The sequence below is a fragment of the Scomber scombrus genome, chromosome 15 (assembly GCF_963691925.1).
Source record: "Scomber scombrus chromosome 15, fScoSco1.1, whole genome shotgun sequence".
In the NCBI taxonomy this organism is placed as follows: domain Eukaryota; kingdom Metazoa; phylum Chordata; class Actinopteri; order Scombriformes; family Scombridae; genus Scomber; species Scomber scombrus.
The window spans coordinates 14,072,300-14,096,818 of NC_084984.1; the positions used below are offsets into that span (position 1 = coordinate 14,072,300).

Here is a 24,519-nt window from a genome sequence, read left to right on the forward strand (position 1 = left end):
TCCTGCTTGTGAATAATCTTTTAAAAGAATCCCTAACCCTAAGCCTCCAGTTTTAGATATAAAGTGACTAATCATAATATTAGAACATAAGAAAGCTTCCTGCTGACCATTAACACTTAACACAGATATGTAAGATATAAAACAAAACTCTTTAACCTGAAAAGAAAACCAAAGAATTAATGAATATTACCTGATGATCTGAAGAAGGCGCATGAATATAAATCATTACAATATCACAGAAAAGTTAAAAGAAAATGGTCTAAAATACACCAAGATGTATGTTGTCCCATTTTTTTACACATTTTTATTCAGTTAAAACAATCTTAAACTCCTATATTTACCACTTTAATCCATCCTGAATGTAACGGAGCACGGCGGAGGTAGAAGTATACCAAGCTTTATTGAGCATTGCACTCATTCATGTACAGGTAATGTTTCAATCTTGTTTGTTTTTATTTTGTACAACTCTTTGTCAGTAGTGCAACTCGTGCAATGATTAAAAAGGAACCAAAAAAAAAATTAAATTAAAATAATAATAAAAAGTCCTTCAAGTGTTTCATAACTTCAGTAAGAGCCCCGATATCTGCCGTGACACTTTGTAAAACGTCAGCAGCAGCACATTTTGTACAGAAACATCTCTCAAAAAAATAAAAATAAAATAGTTGTTGGCTTATGTGTATATGTGGTGAAATATTTCCAATTTAAAGAGGAGACTAAATATCATCCAACAGTTTTTGAGATGTGCTGCGTTGTTGAAAGTATCTCTTCAATCCATTTACAAAGTGTGTACCAAAAAAAATGCACATGGGTGTGATACAAAGACTTCTTTCCTTCTTATTTCACGTGTTTTATACCTTTTAAATGCAATCAAAGAACAGGAGAGAAATACACTTTTATCCTTAATAACAACTAACCCACAGGCTTGTTTTTTTTTTTTAAAGATGTGTCTGAGCATACACACACACACCTTTTGTTATTAGGACAGCTTATGTATCCAGACTTCTTTTTTTTGGGGGGGGGGGGGTCTGTCCCTATTCCAGTGCAGATCTATAATAATAATAATAATAATAATAATAATGCGAGACAGGAGACTGAGGAAGGCAAAAAGAGTAGAGGTATACACTATTTAACAGAAGCTATCGTCCTTTTTTTCTTGTTTTTTTTTTGCTTTTAAATTACAAACTCGGCTCCGGAAAAGCAGAGGAATAATTAGGGAGGAGAGGTGGTGTAGGAGTATTTGGAGTTATGGTCATGCATTTTAAGATACTCTGTAGAAAAGAAAAACAAAATCTTTGTTTAGTTTTGAGGGTCTTTGTATGAGTTTAAACCCTGAGCTGAATTCCTTTTTCTTTGTTAAAAAAAAAAAAAGAAGAAAAAAGGCAACAAAAATAAAATAAAAAGAACATTTAACAGAGCAGTGCTCGAGACTGATGTTACTCTGAAACCTGCGTGAAGATTTAAAAAAAAAAAACGAGGATGTGCGTTTCACATTTCTCAAGAAATTCCTTGGCTTCTCTCTTTTTTATCCTTCTGTTCCTCTTAATATTATTATTATTATTATACTTCATTCTTTCTCCTCCTTTTGAAGTGACAGATATGTAGAGTCCAACTAACTTAACTTTTCAAGATCCGAGACAAAAACTGAATAAATACAACCATAAAAACAAAACTGGATTTCACATGAACGCTGATAGATTAAAATCCAAAGAGGAAACGTTGTATTTGTGACACATTCTCAAGTATACACACACACAAGAGCTTCAGTTTACTTGTAAGACTTGCAAATATATCCGCTATTTACGAGGAGAACTGGATAAGTAGTGCTCACATATCACTTTTAGGAAAGAAGACTAATAATATAATAATAATAATAATAGTTTAATGTGGGAAACACTGCTGCTGCTTTCTCTTGTCATTAGTAAGCGTGTTGCCCCGTTCACTCCCAAAAAACTCACTCAGACTTCCTACTCCTTCATTATTGTCTTTTCTTTGTGTAACTTTTCCTAAATCTCATGCTCTATAAATAGAAACAGGTTTGCCACCAGATAACGGACACTAGTCTGAGGGGTAGTAACTATGTGCACTGATACAAAAACAAAAAGGCACAAGGTTGATAAATGTTACAAATAATGTGGACAAAAGAAGGAGGAAGAAAAAGAAAAAAAGGAAGTTCAGAGACGTTTGATATAAAACCAAACCACCAAGGAACTTTAATAAATGTGAGACCCACGCGGGGAAGAAGTGGAAGGAAAAGGATTGTGATAATTGAATGATTTAATGTTGTTGTTTTTTTTGGTCTTTGTCTCATGAGCGACTACAATGAACGAAAAAAAACAGCACACACACCTTTTCTTTCCTGTAGTTACCACTGAACACTTTCACTGCACATGTAGTGAATGTCTGAGGAGTTAAAGTTAAAGGTCTTCATCATATATTAATATAGGATTGTAGTTTTTTTTTTTTAAGCATTAATGCACTTTTTTTTAATGAATCCAAATTTGGAGTCTTTGTTTTATCCACTTTTGGTTTGGACCCAAAAAAAAAAAAAAAAAAGAAGCTTCATAGCAGACAGTCCGGACTAAAATTCGGGCACAAAGTATAAAGAGCTTAAAGCGTGATGCAGGGCGAGAAGTGGCCAACATTACCCTCTAACGTTTCAACTCTGTCACATCTGTCTGAATCAATATAATCACTAATCTTTTCACTCTGAATGTCAGAGGACGATACATCACCCGTCAAATCTCTCTAGGTGATAAACACGAGTCTCTCGAAGGTTAAAACAAGAACAAAAAATGAAAGAACAGGAAAAAAAACTAAAAAACAACAACCCTGAAATCTTTTCTCTGTACAACCACTGCTTTACAAGTGAGAACGGTCACAGCTGGGTGCGACGCCTCTGACCCTCGGAGGCGATGGGGGGGCGTTGAGGGTGCAGAACAGGGGGACAGCGGTCCTGGAGTCTGCGGTGCAGAGAGAGAGAGATACGGACGAGAGCCAGATCCCCTTTCAGGTGCGGGGACGTGAACTCGTGGGATCGGAGCCCGTGAAGCTGGAGTGGTCCAGCTCAGACTATGTGTTGGGTGCGTGGCTGAAACTTTGGGGGTGCAGCTGAAGCCTCTTCTGCTGCTCCTGCACAGCAAGCTGCTGGCTCTGGTCCGATGTGGAGAGCTTGTTGATTAACGCAGACACACAGTTCGCTGGAATGATCAGACCTGTGGAATAAAGAGCGATGAGAGTTAAATGTTAAAAGAGGTTAAGTTAAAAGAGGCTCTTTCTATAATGTGATAAAAAAAACATTTTTTTTAAAAGGACAAAACATTTTAGGAAACATGATTATTCCTTATTTCTTGTTGAGAATTCGATGCAAAGACAGACATCTCAGTAAATATGAAGCTACGGTCGGGATTTATTTGTCTGGCAGCCTCAAGATGACAACACTCCAAGTCTCCCAGACAAGAGAGGCGGACCGTAACCTCCCGTAAAAAACAGAACTTGTTGTTTTATTACTTTGTTTTTCTGTGGATGAAAACAAACAACAATATATCATGTTCCTCTGAGCTTTAGAGGCTCTGCTAGGTGGATTTTGTTATTTTAGGACAGATCCAGGCCAGCTGTCTCCAGACTTTACACCAAGCTGAGATAACGAGCTGAGAGTGGCATCGATCTTTAGTTATAATAAACGGTGAATCACGTTTAGGGCTGCAAATAATGATTGTTTTTAATGTTGATTCACCTGTATATCATTTTTCCAATTAAAGCAGCAACAACTAGTCAGCTGTAAAAAAAAATAATTGGAAACTATTTTGATAATTGATTATTAGTTTAGTCTTTTTTCTTTCTTGCTTTGTAAAGCAAAAAAAATCTAATGTTTGTTGGTTTCAGCTTCTCAAATGTGGCCAGGCTGGGAAATTATAACGACAGTTTTTCAATATTTACTGAAAGTTTACAGACAAAATGATTAAATGGAGCAAATAATTGTTAGTTGCAGCACTAATCAACAGTCTAAACTTCATATTCAGTTTTCTACCATTTACGATGAAGAAAAACATTAAATCCCAACATTTGAAAAGCTGAAACCAGCAAATGTTTGTTTTATTTCTGCTTTAAAGAACGACTAATATGATCAATTCATTATGAAGACAGTTGCTGATTAACTTCCTGTAGATCAACTAATTGATAGACTAATCTTTGAAGCTCCACCAGAGTTTGTTGACTTTACTTATTTGGGCAGCGGGACAGTCTGGACTAACAGGATCAGAACCTTGAAATTATACTTTAAACTCAAAAGGTCGACCATCACTACAATAAGACAGATGTTGGTCTGTATGTTGTTTAAGTGGAGCAGGATCACGTCCCAAATCTTATGCTGAGAATGACTCAAAGACCAGATAAGACCAAAACTGATCTGGTGCAGAACTGTGAAGGATGAACTCGTCAAGATGAACCAACCTGAGCGCTCAATGTGTTACCATGGATAAGAAATGATTGAGCGAGTTCATTATGGCTTCATGTCTCACTTTAGTTCCCAAAATACCAAACTACTCCTTTTAAAATAGTTCAACTTCCTTCAACTTACCAACTATCCTCTGTCCGTCTTCTGTTCTGAGACGGACAATCTGCACCTTCACGTTGGTTCCTCCGACCGGAGTGAGAACTTCCTCCAGCTCGTTCCACACGCTGAGCACCGAGCCGCACAGAACGAAGTACGTCCGACACCGAAGGCCGATCTCGCAGGTTAAACCCACCGACGCCTTCTTACAGTTACCCCGCCTGAGGGCACAAACCAGGGCATTTTAAATTGGACTGATCATCGTCAGCAGAGAGGCTTTAAAAAGGACGAGGCAACGCTATTTATCTCTGATGTTCGTACCAAAAAGCATGAGAGCAGATCTTTGCTGACAGCTTGTACTGGTCCGTCCAGTGCTGCTTGGCGTCTTCTGACAAGACCTAAAAAAAAGAAAAAACACCATAAGTCACCACAGAAAGCGTTGAGCCTCTTTCTCAGAGCACTTTTAAAAAAATGATGTAGTTTTTACCTTCTTAAACTTCTTCTTGATGTCTGCGTACGTCTCCAGTTTGAGCTGCCTGCCCGTGTTGGGCCTGTAGACGAGGAACAGCCTCTTCTTGGTGTTCACCTCTTTGACCAGAATGGCCGTTTTCTTGTTGTTCCTCATCTGAAAAAAAAATGAAGAACATGTTTTATATTTAAAAGAGAAATCCATCACAAGTTACAACAACAGAAAACTGACACTACTGCAATCATGATACGTCAATTTATAGGGACGAGCACTTTGGGTGAAAATGTGATATGTAGCAGACATTCATACTATATATACTCGTCCTTACATGTTTTTTGAAAAGTTAAACATAAGGAATTCATATGTAACATTTTGACCTCTGTAAATGTATTAATTATCATTCCTGTTCATAGCAGGATGATCTTGATAAATGTTTTTGTACGACTAGTACTTAACATCACCATGTAGAATTAGCTGCTGGTAAAAAGGTGGAGATAAACTCTAAAAGTGATCCTATTATTAGAAAACTACAAGCTCACTCTAAATGAAAAAAAAAAAAAAATTGTGTCGGTTAACAAGTCATTTTAGTCAGCGCAAAGTTTGCAGATCCAGTATTATTTTGAGTTTCACATACTTCACTTTATTACAGTGACTTTTAATAAACTTTTTCATTTTACTTTATTCAATATTAGATTATTATTATAAATACTAAAACTGTCTTTTTTCACATTTCTTTATCATTCTTCTTTTCTCTCGCATGCATTGGTCTCAAATTTGTCTTTGTAATGTGTTTTTTTTGTTTTATTCATTCATCATTTTTGTTCCTTTTCTTTATGTTGTCAGTTGTTCTGTCTTCTTATCAGCTTGTCAATCAAACTGTGAAGCACTTTGAACCACACTAACATGTATGAAAGGTGATATATAAATAAAAATTGATTGATAGATAGAGATAGTGAAATGTGGACAGATGACCAAAAATAATGGAGAGAGAAGAGCAACAGAAAGTCTCTGGTTGGACTTGAACAGGTGACGTTGTGGTTCCATACCTGCACATAGAAACCATCGTCTGGTCCGTTCTGTTCTGCCCAGGCATGCGTAGCTTCCTCCCACGACATTCCTCTCTCTACACTGACCTGAGAAAACAGACACACAGATGCAAAGTCAAGTAATGTTTCTGCCATCGAGCCGTATCACAAATAGAAGAAAGGAATCTGAATGATATAAATATTTATATGAACATACTGTGAAGAGCTCAACGTGTCCAGATGTGGTATAGCCTGGTGTCAAGAACTTCCTGCAGTCCATCTTCTTCACCTTCTCATCACCAGAGCCCAGATCTAAGAAAACAAGAGGGGAGAGTTTTACATATATTACAGCTGAAATACATCACAAACAGACATGGCGTGTCACATAGGCGGAGTGGAGCATTTTTTTTGTTTACCTGCTATGACACTCAAAAAGACGACAACATTTAAAGTTACTCAACAAGTTCTTTACTGGCAACCACAACTTTCCACAACAACAACACAGTACTTCTCTACACTGTTTATCCCTTCTAGGACCATCACAATAAAAGTATTTTCCATTTCCCTCTAATACATAAAAACATGCAAACTTTCACACAGGCTGTTATTTTTCCAAAAAGAATATATTACAACCTGTACAAAAATATAAATAACTGCTACACCAACTGCATCAGTGTTCCAGTTAGTGAGTTTTACCAAATGATAACACAGCTGGTTATGCAGGATTTGGTGTGTAGGTTACATTAACTGGTGCAGGATTAACTTAACTAGATCATTTTAACTACAGTATCATAGATAAACATTGATTCGATTTCATTGTGCAATGAAAAAACACCATAAGATTCCACTGCTGCGTTGCCTCTGCTACCATCATTTTTAAAAACGGACTATTCATATTTGCTAACCTCTTTTTTGTAGTTTTTAATTGAAAAAGAAAAAAAGACCAGAATTGAAGAGCCCAAATTACATACGGGTAAACCAAGAGCACAAAATACTAAATTGAGATCACTGATGAGTTATTTATCTCTCTGCTGCCCCTCCCCTCATGTGCTAAAATGAGGAATAGTGACTCTCTTACCAAGAATGCCCATGTCATATCTGCCGTTCTTCTTGGCTTCCTGTATGACGGCTGCCAGAGTGTCGGAGAAATACTGGAACAGGGCGTTCTGCTGCTGGACCTCCATGCCTAGAATACGGTTCAGGAACTTCCCGATGTTGTTGTAGTCTGCAGCAGAGACAAAACACGTGCATTACAAACAATAATCATGTGCCATAATCTTGACCGCTGCTCTATTTATTTCTTGTTTATGTTATTTAAGTGCAAACATTATGCTATTACAGCTGCATCTCATCACATATACACTACGTCATCTTTTTTTTAGCTGCGTGTGTGTCTTGTTTTTATTAGTCTTTAAAGCACAAATGGAGTAGCACCTGACAATAAAGCTTTCTATTATTTCTATTCTATTCGTTAGATTAATTAAATAACGTTTCCACCACACTGCACATGCATTGTATATCAAACTGAAGAAGAATAGTAGTAATGTCACTCCTTATTTATCTATTTTTTTGTTAATCCACAATTTAAAAATCACCTTTGTCCAGTGACATTGTGCCAGATCTGTCCTCCAAATTTATGAGGCCGACACCTATTAATCCACTCTGGATCTCTGCAGAAGAAAAACACATTTGTCACTCAGACGCAGATGAGAACCACAGATTTATCTAAAATAAATAACAAAAAAAAAACAACACAGAAATCAATACAGTTTGTGAAGTGAAGCAAACATAATGAATCGTTGCAACATCAGTCTGGAAGGAAATTAATCCCTTGCCTTGATGTTGGTAAAAATGTGAGTCATACCTTTGAAGAAATCCCCTTTAAAGTTCGAGGGCGGAGGCACTAGAGGAGAGTCGAGCTTCACAATCGACTTCATCACAATTTCCAGAGCGTTTCTGCCGTACTGCGAATGAGATGAACCCGAGTGAGTCACCGGCAAATAAAGACGATAATAAAAACAAAAACATCTGAGACAAACACTCGATGTTCTTACTTTGTTGTCAAAATTAAACCTGCTGAGATCTCGAGTTTCAGTTGCTCGTCTGTCTCCGTGAGTGAGAGCGCCCTGTTATAAAGAATCAAACACAAATGCAGTTAAAGTTTGGTATAAATTACAAACTTCTTCTAAATTAAACAATAAAAAAACAATTTAATTAGTCCGTACCAGGCTCTCAAGTCTTTTGGCAACAATGGAGGCAAATCTTTGCTCTCCTGCGAGCTCCGATATGAGGAAGACGTATTCTGGAGCCGTGACCTGGTTTGATCTGTGAGTTCTCCCTGTGTCCAAAGAAACATTATTCAGTATTTATTTCTTCTTAAAAGACAAAAGACTTGTATTAAGTCTGGCTGTGTGCCTTTATACAGAATAATAAAATCTACTGACCGAACTGCTGTATAGCTCTGTCTGCACTCCACGGCAGCTCCAGGGTCATGTGGACTCTCCGCCGCTGGTTCTTCACTCTGCGATCGGCCTGCAGGGAAATACCCGAGCTGGCAGCTTCTGAGATGATGGCAATGTGCTGGTTGAAAAGAGAGACAACAAACATTACATTTTCATGTACAAAACTAGAATAAGCAGCTGTTACTTCTTTATTAAAGTCTGTCAGTCATATCTAAAGTTTTAGCTCAACCACAAGCAAATGGAATGACTCATGTGTCACAGTCAAGAACATCTTCAAACCTACAGCTGGTTGGATATGGTCAGAATCAGTGGATGAGTTGGTAAACCTGGAGTGTTTTCGTCTTTGGTCAGTTGGTTTTCACACCAAGAAAAAAAATCCAAGCAAACTAAAAAACTTTAGAGGTGTGAGATTCGTGGGTCATGTGTTTCCGGGGCGGGAGGGAGAATGCAAACACAGGAAGAAGGTCGAGTGTGTAATTGTTGTGCTCAGATCTGCCGTAACGAATCGTACCAAGGGGGGAAACAAGTCCCTATCAACCAGACTGAATAAAGGCTAAATGTCCTTAGGCTGTGTGTCCTGATCCTGAGTAAGATCCCTACGTGGGAGAGAGAAAAAAAGCAGTCCCCTCATGTATTTGAATGAAGCCCCTCCATTACCACAGCAGGAGTTCAAACTAAAGAAATTACATTAAAGATAAAAACTTTAAAAAGACAAAACTCTATTCTGGTAAAGTTGAGCTTAGTTGTGACATAAACAATACGTCTAGTTTTTTTGGGATCACTGCAACAAAAGATAAAATGATCATCATAACTTTCTGTATAAAAATCTGTCTCACAGTTTGAGAAACTTGTGTTGTGTTTTGTGTCTGTTAAGCCTGAAAATTCACATTGTTACACAAACTGGACTTCATGGTTCCTAATTCAGCTTCTCACCAGTACATGTAACATACATCCACCACACAGAACCTTCTATATATTTAATAACTATATACAGAATAATACATATTCTGTCTGAACAGCCATTTAATAATTACAGCACCAAACATCCAATAACTCATCAGTTAACTGATTAAACCCATCGTCTCCACTGTCCTCTTTAAGTTTTTCCTCACCTTCTCTCCATCCATGAATCTCTGTTTCTCTGTGAGATTGAGGATTTCCACCGGGACGTCCAGCTCAGAGCGAGACTCGTAGGTGATGCTGCCGTCGTCGTTACTGACCACGCGACCTTTACGGCCAGTCATCTGAAAACACAGGAAAGTGTTAAGTGTTAAGTTAAAATAAATACTGCCTTGTTGTTGTTTACCATCCATGTTTGTCCAGACTTAAGATATCTGTAGTTAAGAATTTAATAAAAAAGGTATTAATAGTATTTATGATTCCAGTGAATTATTTACAATGAGACACAAGCTGACACTTTGTCATAATTAGCATATGGATTATTGAGTTCTAGCCAAAAACATGTTTTGTAAAGTCTAAATCAATTGATCCCCGAGTTTAAATGGACGTTGGTGATAAATCTGAAGAATTCCCTCGAGGCGTTTCTGAGATGCTGAGTTCACAACACTGGGATGCACAAACCAAAAATATAATGCCTCCAGCCACTCCCATCAGAGGCATAAAGAGAAAGAAAAAAACAGAAGTAACCACACTTGTTTATACCTCGGCTACGTTGTCAGGTCCTCCCAGCTCGTCTATCAGCTCGTCCAGAGTGTTGGGCGGTAAATTCTCAGCAAGCTCCTCGAGTTTTTCCAGAAGATCTTTCTTCATTTTCTGGGCGTGTTCCACTGCGTCCTGACTTGTTAGGCAGCTATCCTGAGCCTCGACTTTGACTTATGAACAAACCAAAAATAAAAAAAAGATACATTCATTAACCCTTAAAAGGCCAAATCAAAGTGTTGTAATTATTATCTCAGCGTGTGTGAACATGCTTACCTGGGGCAGCCACGGTGGGAGGGATAACAGGGGCAGTGAAAGCAGGCCTGGTGGAGCCCAACCCTGAAGCTAACAAGGCACTTTGAATGGAGTCTGGATCAATACTCTTCCTTCTCTTTTTCTTCTTCTTCTTTTCTTTCCCTTTCTTTGGTTCCTTTCTGATAAGCCAAGGATCTAAAACAAAAAGGAAAGCATAAAGGTTAGCTGTGATCATGATCTATAAAAATGTCTTCGTGTAGTATCCACAACCTGAAATCTGAACTCACCATCTTCCTCATCGTCATTAGACTCGTCTCTGAAAGGGTTGAAATCATCATCTTCATCCGCTGAGCTGACAGATTTAAAGCTGTCGTCGCTGTCTTTACCAGATTCTCCGTCCGACTCGTCTGATTGGCTCTCGTCTGAGCTGGTACCCGACAGACCGCCGTGCTTGCGAGGCTTCTTTTTCTGCTTCTTTTTCAACTCTGAGCCTAGAGAAGGAAGAATTTATTAATTAAAAGATGTTTGAACGGCACAGCTGTTCACAATAATCAAGACAAAAGGCATTTTTGGAATAAAGACAACTTTTAATTTCCATTACCTTTCCTTTTCTTGCCCTTCTGTTCAAGCTCTGCTGCAGTCTCGCTGGGAGACGGCGTCTTCTTCACTGAGAGGTCGATACCTAACAGGCTGTAGAGCTTCTGTCGGTCCGGAGCTGGAAAGTGCTTCTCAATCAGCGACTGCAGCACTCCTCTACAACAGAAACACTTAATTACATTTCCTGCATTTCCTGTGTACATCGCTCTGTGTCAGAGTGAAAACAATCTTCTTTATTTCTTTTAGCTGTGGTTAAAATGAGTTCATACTTTGCAGTTGAAACAAAGTCGTTGAGTTCTCCTCCTCCTTCCTCCAACGCCTCGAGTGTTCGAGCTTCTCCGGTGGACTGAAGACCGATCACCACGCACTGCAGAAGGAGAGAGCCCGTCAGTATTTCATACAGGGAGGCAACACTGATCACAGAACAGTTCTAAGTAGGTGCTGAGTAGCTTTAGTTTAGCAAAGAGTTCATCTATTGTTTTGTAGTTGAACAAGATTCATCTCTTTGGCTAAGTCACAACCTCTGTAGTATTTTAAAGCTCCTCTAATGTGTGTTTGAGTAGTTGGCTGATGGAGATTTCCTGTTCCTGATTGCTTCATCATTGTTGTTGGGGTTTTATTTATATTTCTTTTCAGGCATTTATTAGACAGTGTGAGACAAGAGATGATAGGAAACTAGTAAACAGAGACTTAGGGTATGAAATAAAGCAAAAACAAAAAAACATATGTGCTGCAGTTGTTGTTTTTGTATCTTTGGGCATGTTTTGTTTTTAGGTGGATGTAAAATGTGTGTTTTTCTCATCATCTGTGAATCCGGTTCTACACAGCAAACTACACAATGTTATTTAGATATAGTAGAAACATGTCAGCATTTTGTCAGAACAGCGTTAAATAAATGTAGTTGATATTCGTCAGCATCACCAGGTTGACCCATGACCCAATTTTTGTTGTTCCTAAGAAGCTTTCTCTTGCACCACATTTTACTCTGCTGTCTTTCATGTTAGATTTTTATTTTTTTTCCTCAATTTTTTATTTGTTATCTGCACTTTGTTGTCTTAGGTCAACACTTGTCCTGTCTAATTATCAGCTTGTCAATCAACTGTGAAGCACTTTGAACTGCATTAACCTGTATGAAAAGCTGCTCTATAAATAAAATTTGATTGATTGATTTATTAACATCCATGTCCTCCCCCCTCCCCCTCCCCCTCCTGTCACACTGACTAATGTACTTTTGTCATGCAGCATATGACAGTTAAGGGAGCAACTGGGAGAATTTGATACCATCTCCCTAATAATGCAAACATGGCAGATCACATAATCACATAAAAACTAAACTGCATTGTGGCATGAACCGAGATGATATTCTTCATACAATTCATCGTGCAGCCAGTCGTATTTCTAGAGCCGTCTCACCTTTCCGTTGTGAACTTCCTCTCTGGCCAGCTGGACCACTCTGCGGACTTTGGATGCAATGCAAAGGTATTTGAAGAACCTCTGGTGAGCCGACCAGAACTGGCCCCACATGGACTTCTTCATGCGTTGCTCTGCATCCATCAGGTTGGCGGCCTGCTGGAATTTCTCACGTGCGCTCACCCACTGAAAGAAGCACGATGACATATATTCATTAAACAAAAAAATGCAGCCACGTGCTTAAAATAATTTCTACAAGTTCGTTTTTATTACTTACCAGCCTCACAGATTTGTTGTACATGTGGATGTATTTCTGAGTAAGGGGAACCTCCTCAATCTTGAAAGTCACACCTGTGAAACTCAACTGCCTCGCAATGTACATCCCCCTCAGTTTCATGTCCATAGCAACAATCTCCATGGCGCCAACACCCCTGAAATCGGGGATAAACAAAAACATACATGTTAGAAAAGGAACTGCTGCACATTTGACTCTCGCCACCGATCAGGCCCGTTTGTTGCTTCTCTGTAAAATCTTCCTATCAGAGAAACTAACCTTCGCTCAACAGCTTGGATAAAGTTGCCAAACTCTCTGAAGGGTGTTTTATGTCCCCAGATGCCCAACCGGTTCATGTAGGCCATGTTTCTGGGTTCAGAGGCACCTAGACAGAAAAAGGACATTTTAACAATGTTCAGAATTTAAACAGATTCAGACTTCAGACTGAAAAATCCGTTCAAGAAGCAGATTTCATTTGATTTTGTGTACTAACCTGTAGCACTGGCATACACAACACGAGCCTTGGGGAGTTTGTTCTGCAGTTCCAACACTGCAAGCCCAGTTTTTGTCGGCTTGGATGATCCAATTGGACATACGTTTTTGGCTTTATGACACTCATCATACACAATCTGAAGTCATTTGGTTAAGGAAAGACATCAACATTTCTATAGAATTTAATTTAAAATGCAGTTAAGTTTGGCATATTTGAAAATACATAAATGTCCTGAGTTTCTTTGCTTCATGAAAAGGATACAACTCCATCAAAGTCCTCGCCACACCAGTGGAGAAGCTGTTGAAATCTGGTCTTGTACTTCCCTCCTGATTGGCTCTCTCCTATCAAGGAGGAGTAGGTGGCGAAGATCACGCCTTTCTTCACGCTCCCGTTGTGTTTTGAGGAGATTTTGCCATATTTGAACTGAACATATAAAAGTGTAATTGAGTGACATTTTGACGTTATATTTCTCAGTGTTTTCATGTATGCATCATAGAAGCAATGTTACCTTATTCAGTGAATGAACCTGGATGTTCTTGGCTCCGATGTCCCGTAAATCCCTTTCAGCATCATACTTCAAATCATTTGAGACACTAAACCTGAACAAAGGAGAAGAATACACGGAAGAAGAGGAAATCATGTTATAGGCATATCATTCATAGTCTGTAATTCTCAGTATTGAATACGATTGAAGAGATTGGGAGTATTTACCAAAGTGATCTCTTCCTGCCTAACAGGTAATTCTCATAGATGACCCCTGCAATCGTTCTTCCTTTCCCAACACCAGCGCCATCACCGATCAGATAGGCAGCTCGATCACCGCTGGGGAGGAATGTCTCGTGTTGCTGTGACACATCGGGACAAGAAAAGCACATTTAAAACTCCACAAATGTATCTTTTAAAAGTGATAAAGACATAGAGAGTGGATCACTGAGTAGTTACCTGAGCAGCGTATGTGATGGCTTCCAGCTGCAGAGCAGACAGACTGCCACGATCGATGACTTCTTCTGGGATGGACAGTCTGTACCAAACTTCTGGCGGGTTTACGCTGGACAGGGAACTGGTCTCCACCACTGGATCAGGATGCCGCAGGCCAACCTTTACTGTATCAACAAAACAGACCGGCCAGTGGATCAATACACAGACAAGATACATTAACACTAAAAATAACTCTGACAGGTTGAAAAATTAGAGTCAAACTTATTTGAAAGAGACAAAACATGCAGGAAAATAGCAGATTTATTGTCCAGAGTTTTTGTATTTTAGTTTTTAGTATTGTACACAAAAAACGAAGCCGCCTTTTATCAAATTCTCACAAGATTTTCTTCAGATGTTTGTTGTTGTAAAATGTGGTTTCATGACATTTGGAAAGTATTCTGCACTATAATACCGTAACTGTAAACTACTAAAGATTTATACTCCACCAACACAACACTTACATTTCATTGGCATGTACTCTGCGTAAGTCTCTGCATGACCCAACTCTTCCTCCTCTTCCTCCTCAGCCTCGTCCTCCTCCTTCATCCCTGGGAGTTTCTGCACACAGAGAGCGACGGAAAGAGACAACCAATTACTCTTCTGATTATAAGCTTCTAAACTTAAATATCAATATGAAAATGGGGCCTTTAACATAGCATCACTTTGAGCATGTTCAACATTTTTTTTTTTTTTTTTTTTTTTTTTTTTAAAATCAGTATCATAACTCACCAGAGGATGTGTAAAGTTGTGCATTTTGAGGTCGTCATTAATCCAGATTCTGGCAGCATCTTTACCCAGCATCTCTTTTTTGATTCCATTGATCATTTCACCTGAAAACACAAACAGACCAGATGTGTCACTGACTGATAGTCACAGCTGCAAAAGAACTGAAAAAAGAGCAGTTTTAGAATATACAAACAATTTTGTGGGGACTGCCAAACGTTTGTCATTCCAACAAATCAGAATTTAACAGAGCTCGGCCTGTTTAAATCGGTCACATTCAGATGATATGTGGACATGAAAGTGTTTAAAAGACTATAACTGAAAGATCTGGACTTGATAGCGGGTTTTGAAAATCAGTCACAAACACATGAATTTATATTTTCATTTAACATACAGTCAACTATAATTTTTACTTTATTTTGCAGAAGCCTTTTACTCTTTTTAAACCTAATTAACGCAGGGATAAGCAGAGGAACTGATTGGTTGTGGCTGAACACAGATAAATACCAAACGCCCTCTGCTAAGATTTGAACCTGCATTACATGAGATTTGAAACAAGAGACTCTGAATTAAACACGTAACACTACAGCTTTTAGCTCATTATTCTGCTTCTCCAGACCTCAAAATGTGTACAGATCTTATAATCTCTTTAAAAAAAGGTCTTCTAAGCCTCCTTACAACTAAATGATCACTTAGTCGTAAGGAGTGTCAGTGTAAGTTAGTGTGCCTGTATGTGTGTCAACAGTCGTAAGCATGTTGCCACACACCAGTCTCACAGCAGAGGTTTAAGTAACTCACCCTGACCTGTGGCTGTTGCCGTTGCTACTGGTGTAGCAATGTCGGGTGGAGGCTTTAGCTTCATGAGCTCCATCAGACTGTTGCCCTTCAGGCCTGTCCTCACACTGCCGGTCCTTAGGAGGTCTTTCAACTGAATCTGTGAATAAAAGATAATGTGGGGTCATAATTTTTTTTTAAAGAAGTTTTTTTATGTGATGTTGTTTTTTTAACATTGAAAACATGGGTTCTAAGATAAGATAAGATAAGATATTCCTTTGTTAGTCCCACGATGGGAAAATGTGCATTATTACAGCAGTAAAGTGGACAGTAAAAATAGAAAAGCATCAATCAACAGAATAAGAACAATAAATAATTAAAGCCGCAAGCGGCGATGGCGGGCCCTCGCTTACCCATGCCACCGCGGGGCCTGAGGCATGGCGGGGCTGTGGCGTGAAGCAGAAAGTGAGAAAAAACCTGGAAGGAGGCCAAAAATGCAATGTTTCGTTCATCCAGTAGGGGGCAGTCACAGGTAGTTACACATATGGTCTGGTGTGGTCTGGTGTGTTCAGGGCGGCCACTCAGTCATGTGAAGTTTGGAGTGAATTGGACAAAGCATGAAGGAGTTATGAGAGGTTGATGGTTCATCCACCAGGGGGCAGTCACCAAATGTGGTGTGGTGCATTCAGGGGCGGCCCCTCATCACTCATGTGAAGTTTGGAGTGAATTGGACAAAGCATGAGGGAGTTATGAGCAATTAATGGTTCATCCACCAGGGGGCAGTCAGCACATGTGGTGTGGTGCGTTCAGGGGCGGCCCCTCATCACTCATGTGAAGAATGGAGTGAATCGGACAAAGAAGGGGGAGTTATGAGCATTTGATGGTTCATCCACCAGGGGGCAGTAATGGGATGCGTGCAGGTGTGTTCAGGGTCAGTCCCTCATCACACATGTGAAGTTTCGTGGAAATGGGACAAAGCATGGGGGAGTTATGAGCAGTTGATGGTTCATCCACCAGGGGGCAGTAATGGGATGCATGCAGGTGTGTTCAGGGTCAGTCCCTCATCACACATGTGAAGTTTCGTGGAAATCGGACAATGTTGATGCAAAAAATGGCACTTCCTGTTTCCACTAGGGGGTGACATGAGCGACACCCCTATCAGATGGAAGAGGTCTCCACCCTGGACCTGTGTATCAATTTTCATGATGATACGTGTTCAATAAAGCCATCAAAAAGCCAAACGTATTTTCATAGCGAGGAATTGATGGTAGCCACGCCCCCACAGGGACGCCATTACTCGTAGCTTCACAGTGTTCATAATGTAGCTTCACCAACTGGTTCTGCATGTTTTAGAAGTGGAATGAAGTTGATGGGGCAAAGTATGTAATTTTAATGAATCTTAGTTAACGGCCTGTTACCACCGGGGGGCTCTATGAGTTACGTGGGAAGTTAATATATCGGGACGTTCAGGGCGGAGCCATCATCATGTCCAGCAAGTTTGAAGCTGATTGGATGAAGTATGTGGGCGTGAGAGCCACTCGTATGTACATGGCGAGCACGCCAAAGTTAGTTGAGCCCTGGCAGACACGCCCTTTGACCTACGGATGCGCAGAGCACAACTTAAGCTCAGCTAGGTCTGGAGATGTTGCGTACCTAATTTGAACTTGATCGGGCGAACACTGTGGGAGGAGTTAATTTTAGGCGGGAAAAATCAAAACCAAAATGGCCGACTTCCTGTTGGGTTGAGGTCATGAGGTCAAGAGGCTTTTTTGCATATGTGGGTATAATACATATGTGTATCGAATTTTGTGAGCATAGGACAAAGTTAGCAAAATTCCCTATGGGCATTTTTGGACTTTGTAGGGGGCGCTATTCCGCCATTCTGCGTCGACCATGTGCGACCACCCAAAAATATCGAATTTCGGATGAGGCCGGACGTCCGTGCAAAAGTATAAGCATTTTCGCATTTGGGAAAGGGGCGAAATTGGGGCACGAAATGTCAGAAGAATAATAATAATAATAATAATAAACATTACAATTTCAATAGGGCTTTCGCCAGGCGACTTGCAGTCGCCGCTCGGGCCCTAATAAGTACAAAAGCAATAAAAAAACAATAGTAGTAAAAAAATATAAGAAAAATAATCGTGACATTATGTACAAGGGTAATAATTGATGTTGAGTGAAAATATACCTGAGTTGATATTGTTAACGCACAGATTTAAAGTGAATAAAAACTATATGTATATTGCACAGTTGAACTGAAATTAGTAGTATACATGAAATACCTGATATTGTACAGTAGTGAACACTAAAAAGTGCAGTACTAGCCTCAGTTTGTGGCTCTCATGTACTAGCTTTACATTTTAATCCTCTGCATAATAAAACGATTTTGAACCATTTTCCAGATAGCAGCTGGTATAAATTTGCTTCACAACAGCCTCAAATGTTGTTAACAACCTTCTGGCTTTTCGCAAACATCGCCGGGTATTTATCTTTCACAGAAACAGATGCCAACTGCAGCGATTCAAAACACAATGCCAATATATGAGAGGCTCAAACTCCGCTGCATAAACTCACCTCTTTGTTCGAAGGCACTACTGTGGACATTGAAGGAGGGACACTCGTAGTTGAAGGTGTCTGTGAACCTCGCAGGGCTGCATTTGTGACGTGGACCACCTTGGTGACAGTTATGGTGTGTTTGATGGGGTTTGTAACGGACTGTTTGGTCACAGTAGTTCCGAGTGACGGCAACTGATTCAGCTGATTTAAGACAAACGTGGTGGTTGATGGCTGAGGTTTGTGCTGTCGGACAGAGAGAAGAAACTCAATTTTTTCCACTGCTTTATGACATTATGTCTTAAATAATTAATTTAGAGGACTGAATGTTTCTTAATCTCACCCTGATAGTAACTATAGGGACCGGAGCTGGAGGCTCAGTTCGAGCAACGTCCACTGACTCAGTCCCCAAACCAACATCCAGGGCACTGATGGAGATAGACTGAAGGAGGAGGAACAGAAATAACATTAAAATATCGTCATGAAAAAATAAAATAACTTCTACAATAAAAAACCAAACATAATCTTACTTGCTGTGTATTAGAGGGCTGTGCAACATCCTGAGAATCAACGTCAAATATGCCAATATCATTTGGGCAAATGCCGCTCTCACTGAGAGCAGCGAGAAGCAAATCCTGTCCAGGATCCATCTGCAACACAAATTGATACAAACACACGTTAACAGATTTCAAACTGAGAGATGACCATATTAGTTCATGAATTAAAAAAAATTCATCCTAATGGTGATATTCTGATAACTGATTGTTAATATATTTTCCACCTTAGTTTATCTAATATGATGATAAGTTCAGTCTTATTCCCAGCATGCGATTTGAAGACATATTGAGCTTTAGGAAGCTGTGATCTGCGTTTTTCTGACAGTTTAAACCATATATAATCAAAGTATTTGACAGATTAATCATGAATTGAAAAAAAAATAATAGTTAAGAGCGCAAAAATACAGCAGCAATAAGTCATGTTTAGAGAAAAGGTCTGAATATTTTGAGGATAAAAAATTCAAATAATATAAAAACATGCTGTCATCTCAGGTACTCTGTTTGCATAAAGACACGATAAGATCCATTACTCTGGTATATTAAAAACAAACAAACAAACATAGGGAAATGTTAACACAGACGTGACACCCAGCTGTGAAGTGAAATAAACATTTACACATAAGGAGCCTGATTTTACTTTCACTAAAAAACCACAAACTCTTCACAACATGATTTAAAACTTTGGAGTTGGAGGTTGAACTCTGAGGTCCTATCACATTGCCTGCCTGTCTACACATGAAGAGTTTTTTTGTTGAGTATTTTCTGTGAGCTCTTAAATTTCATCAAAAAGACAAATCAGCCTGAAGCAGGAGTGAGTTACAACTGAAAGCACCCAAATAATAATAAACTACAACCATTTTAAACTGAGCTGCAGTAGATGTAGATGAACAGTGCAGCCTTACTACAGACTATCACACCTATAGACACATTATATTAAAATAAAAAGGTCATTAATGTGCACCCCTGTGAAACATCACACTGAGCAACAGCACGTTACATTAACACAATTACTTATAATATAAATGTGCACACTACATGTACAGATTGTACTATAAACTTTAACACATTCAATCATTTCCACAGCTCTATACACTATATACTGTATTTTTTACTATTCTATAGTAAACTTATAGCATTATAAGTTTATTTATATAACAAAAGTGCTAATGAAAAATCATAAACAGGGAACATTAGAAAATACTGCAGACTCTCACACCAATGGCCACTATGTTATATTAATATAGAAAACGTCATTATTTGCACACCTATTGAACAGCAGCAAAAAGCATTTATGATTTAAATAATTAATTGCACATTTAAATGTACCAATTATAATATAAACTAACACGTTCCCAGTCATCTTGCACATTTCCACAGCTCTATTCACACATACATACTGTATTTTTACTATATTTGCAGCAGTATAAGTTTACTTTTACTATATTTACAGTACTATAAGATTTCTTTCTCTAGTTATATTGCCTATCTTTTGTGGTAGTAATACTTTTCTTTTACCTTCTTTCTTTTTACTGTAATGCACAACAACACCAAAGCATATTAATTGCATAAGTTAACCTAGTTGACAAAAAAAACTTATGTTTCTGATGCTTCATGGACCCACATGTTATATATAGCACACGTGTGGGATGAAACAAGCACCGCAAAAAATGCTCAATTAAAAGCCGGTTTACAATGAAAACAAAAATACATATAAGTTAGTAATGCCCTTTAGAGTCAGTAAACTCAGTTCTCAATGTTAAGACGCAATTTAGGGGTTTAGGGGTTAAGTCATTAAGTCATTCAAAACTAATGCAAGCAGAAAGAAAAAAATCAATCGCATCTCTAATTAAAGCATGACGTAAAACAAATAAAGTAAAAACGAAACAATAAAGAAAGAAACAATGAGTCCAGATATAATGAATTTAAGCAGGAATATTCAGTATATTCAGTGATCACAGCAAACCTTACTATAACACCAGGACGGATCCGACCGACACTCGTTGCAAAGTGACCCAAAACAAGACACGTGTTTGCGAATGCCCCTGCTTACTTCCTGGTGCCTCTCTCGCTCTCTCTCTCTCTCTCTAACTCAACCTAGCTTCTCATCCTCCTCGCTTCGCATGCAGCAGGATTAAAAACTTTACATTCATGCATAACGTTACAGTAACAGCGGACAACAAAAGACGCGCATTTACTATCACTATTAAGAAATGTTAAATCATGCTTATTTAGAGGTCGCTTTTCTCCGTCCCTCGCTGAGTCGGCCTGTGCAGACCAGGGTGACACAGCTTAGCAGTGTTAGCTTCACTGTCTGCTTATTTAACCTGAGAGCTCAACTCAAAGACACTCGCATTATGAAAGGAGACAGAGACATGGCAGTGAAGAGGGAGCTGATAAATCTACTTAAAATCAATCATGCTGTAATAATGAGCAAATAAGTAGATTTTAATAAAGAAACAATGTTGTTTAAAAGGTAACTCCGGTGACTTTCTCGCATATTATATCTTATTTTCCCCCTCTGTCGACATTTTGCTCATGCTTTAATTACATTTAGTTTGCTTAATGTGTCTAAAAAAAAAACACATTATGAGTCATTTAAAAAAAACAAACAGCTTGTGCCTCTCATGCATTCAAACACACGCTGAAGTTAGCTTCCGATTCGGAGTTAAAGGGGAACGTTAAGGGGAAATATAAAATAATGATATTTAAGCAGCTAATTCTCCTTTTCCCCCCTTTTTTTGCATAAAATACTTATGGAAGAAAGTGCTATACATCGTAGCAAAAAAAACATTAAAATTAAAACCCACTTTCAGATTTTTTAAACATTTATTTTGCTTATGAAAACAGAATAAAGGGCAATTTCACTGCTTTTTCCTCATAAAAATGCAGTGAAATCACCCTTTTTTAATCATCACATATAATTAAAAAGGTTCACACATCTGAAAGGTGTCTTAACGAGTGTCTGGAGTCTCCTTGTTAATCTAATCCAGATTTGACAGGTCTAAATATAGTGTGTTTTGATCTGGATCTTGTATGATGTGGTGTGGATGGTGTGTGCCCGCTTTTATTTAAAGTAAAAATGTCCTTACTTTTCAGCAAGTATAAGTGCAAAAAACACAAAATCAGCTGCTTAATAGAATAATGTATATTTCCCCCTTAACTTTAGCCTGCTTTCTTTATGATTTAAAACAGAAACTAGTCTTTCGAAGAGTCTGGAGATACTGTCAGTATAGCAGTTACGTATGTGTTAAAACCACATTGCCGGTGTTACATCCCAAATGGCTCTCGAGCTAACTGGTTCCCATAAGTGTGCAGCTTATATAGTAGCAGCTGTGGTCTGGCTCTGTCATCACACTTACATACATGTTACTGGCCATTTTCAATATCAACTGCAGCTAATAAGACAGAAGTTAGACCACAAATGCTGCTGTTAGGGAACCGAGTTAGCTTTGACAACCAGTTTGGATATAACACAGGTGTTATGTGTCTGTCTGTCTGTCTGTCTGTCTGTCTGCCTGCGCCCCCCCCCCCCCCCCTCCCCTCTCTCTCTCTCTTTTACCTTAACCTGCACCCAACCAGTCGTCTTCTAGAGGTGCTTAAACCCTGACCCCATTTTCACCTTAACCACAACCAGTCATCTCTGCTATACGACCCAAAACTTTAACCATAAACCCAATCTCCGGATGTGGCGGTGCTACGGAAAACACTATTTTAAAAACAGGAGGGGGATATTATTTGAGAGGGGAACATAATTTGACATTACACTGGTTACATCTTTTATATAATAATGCTTTTTAAATCACCTGACATGTCAACACCTAAAAGCCCCCAGTTTGTGCCTTTTATGTGTTCTCTCTTTCTGTTTCGATACGGAAGAGAGAGAGAGGGGGGGGTAATTTTCTGGGAAAATAAAGTTCATATTCATCTTTATGATTCAGCAGGCATAATATTGAATCATCTAAATGGTTAAAAGAGTGTTCAGTAATACTAGAAACACCTTAAACTAAGTGTTTATGAAAAGATAATGCCAGTTAGTTCTGCAGCTTTTAGAGAAATTGAAATGTCTTCTATTAAATTATGCATTTATTACCTAATGTTAGGTTGTCATGTTCATTATCTTAGTGTGTTGACACTCTGGTATGCATTTCTCAATGGGATTAATAAAGTACAATCTAATCTAATCTAAACCTTAAGGTAATTGTTAACAAGAGGGATTGTCGGGTAGTTATGTATCTTATAGAGAACTTGAAATATCTTAAGTGAAAGTGTGAACAACAATCTAATCTAAACCTTACAGCAAGAGTTTATGAGAAGGATTGTGGGGTTAGTTATGCATCTTATAGAGAACTTGAAAGTGAAAGTGGGCATTTATTACCTGATGTTAGGTTATCTTAAGTGTGTTGACTCTCTGGTATGTATTTCTCTCTGTTTCGATAGGGAACAACTTAGTGGGAACAAAAATCGTTATATTATGAATCAGCAAGAGTACTATTTATTTATCTAAGCCAGTTAAAAGAGTGTTCAGTAATACTTGAAACACCATACAGTAAGAGTTTAAGAGAGGGATTGCTGGGTAGTTATGTATCTTATAGAAAACATGAAATATCTTAAGTGAAAGTGTGCATTTATTACCTGATGTTAGGTTATCTTAAGTGAGTTGACACTGGTAAGTATTTCTCTGTTTATCGTTATATTAATCACACTTGTGATTCAGCAAGTGTACTATTTAATAATCTAAGGCGGTTAAAAGTGTTCAGTAATACAAGAAACACCTTACAGTAATTGTTAACGAGAGGGATTGCCGGTTAAGTTATATATCTTGTAGAGAAACTTAATTATATAGGAGGTGAAATTGTGCATTTATTTACCTGATGTTAGGTTGTTGCTTTGGTTACTTTGCGTTGGACGTTAGCCGTTGACGTTAAGATGCGTGAGTGTGTGGGGCTAGTTAGCTGCGGGCGTTAAAATCGGTAACAAAGTAGTTAATTAACGATCAAAATGAAGCGCTCTGTAACTTATATCCGGTACTGAATCGCCAACCCTTGTAGGGGGAAGACTCTCTCTCACACACACTACCGTTGTCCTCCGTTAGCAGATTACCACCTCGCATTGTTGTGATGTTGTTGTCGGTAGCAGCTCTCCTCTCCCTCCTCTATCTCCCTCTCTGTCTCGTGCACTGTGTCATTGCCCCGTTGCTAGCCTACGTTAGCAACCAGGAGCTATAAAACGGAACCCGCACAACTTCACATTCACATTTCCGTTAAAGGTGTTGCCTTCACGACGACGGCTGCGTGTTAATTAAATAGCTTAACAGGTTTTTAAAAAGTGAGGTTAAGATAGATATAGTTATGAAGCAGGAGGTTAACTTACTTGATAGTTTTTTTTAAAGCCACTCCAGCTGGCTGAGGGTCGTACTCAAGCTCAAGCAGCAGCAGGAGTAGCAGCAGCTCAGTGGCGGTTTGTTGTCCTCTCCGCTCCGCCGAGCTCACGCCATCTTTTTTATCAACCGCTCCGTCGCGTGCGCGCTGGGGGTGTCACGTGACGGAGCGGAGGCCCCGTTTTTCAACCGTCGAAGTCCGGACCGCGCTGCGACCATAAAAACGACGAGTATCCGAGCGGCCGTCGCACGGTAACCGGCACCGACGACGACACACCGGACAAAGCGAAAAATTTAACATTTCTAAACGGTTTAACGGAAACTGGGAAAACATAGCAAGAGAGTCAGCGAGCTAATACTG

At 39.0% G+C, this 24,519-nt stretch overlaps 1 protein-coding gene across 3 annotated transcripts; it reads right to left on the reverse strand.

Annotated features, from left to right (window-relative positions):
• Positions 1–381: 381 nt before the first annotated feature.
• On the reverse strand, positions 382–24,519 carry sbno1 (strawberry notch homolog 1 (Drosophila)). Of its 3 annotated transcripts, none has more exons than XM_062434498.1 (33): positions 24,152–24,519; positions 18,755–18,874; positions 18,568–18,666; positions 18,246–18,470; positions 15,699–15,828; positions 14,901–15,001; positions 14,633–14,729; positions 14,136–14,296; positions 13,905–14,038; positions 13,702–13,792; positions 13,455–13,616; positions 13,194–13,329; positions 12,980–13,085; positions 12,704–12,857; positions 12,430–12,612; positions 11,286–11,383; positions 11,021–11,172; positions 10,707–10,910; positions 10,441–10,614; positions 10,168–10,337; positions 9,618–9,749; positions 8,488–8,623; positions 8,269–8,381; positions 8,098–8,169; positions 7,908–8,007; positions 7,639–7,713; positions 7,122–7,268; positions 6,261–6,355; positions 6,065–6,151; positions 5,037–5,174; positions 4,871–4,947; positions 4,577–4,770; positions 382–3,212 (listed from the first exon to the last, which is right to left on the reverse strand). In XM_062434498.1, exons 2-33 carry the CDS (start codon positions 18,872–18,874, stop codon positions 3,070–3,072), a joined length of 4,206 nt encoding a protein of 1,401 aa, XP_062290482.1. In that variant the 5' UTR covers positions 24,152–24,519; the 3' UTR covers positions 382–3,069. The 3 variants fall into 3 exon arrangements, with proteins under 3 accessions (XP_062290482.1, XP_062290480.1, XP_062290481.1); XM_062434496.1 differs by having other exon boundaries at positions 15,693–15,828; XM_062434497.1 differs by lacking the exon at positions 24,152–24,519 and adding an exon at positions 23,650–24,086 and having other exon boundaries at positions 15,693–15,828.

Excerpts from the sequence above, each read along its gene's own strand:
- sbno1 (XM_062434496.1), bottom strand. The coding sequence starts at position 18,874 with ATGGATCCTGGACAGGATTTGCTTCTCGCTGCTCTCAGTGAGAGCGGC. Across the intron at positions 14,297-14,632 it reads AGAGTACATGCCAATGAAAT|TAAAGGTTGGCCTGCGGCAT; the intron begins GTAAGTGTTGTG and ends TTGTTGATACAG. Across the intron at positions 12,858-12,979 it reads ATCCAAGCTGTTGAGCGAAG|GGGTGTTGGCGCCATGGAGA; the intron begins GTTAGTTTCTCT and ends CCCCGATTTCAG.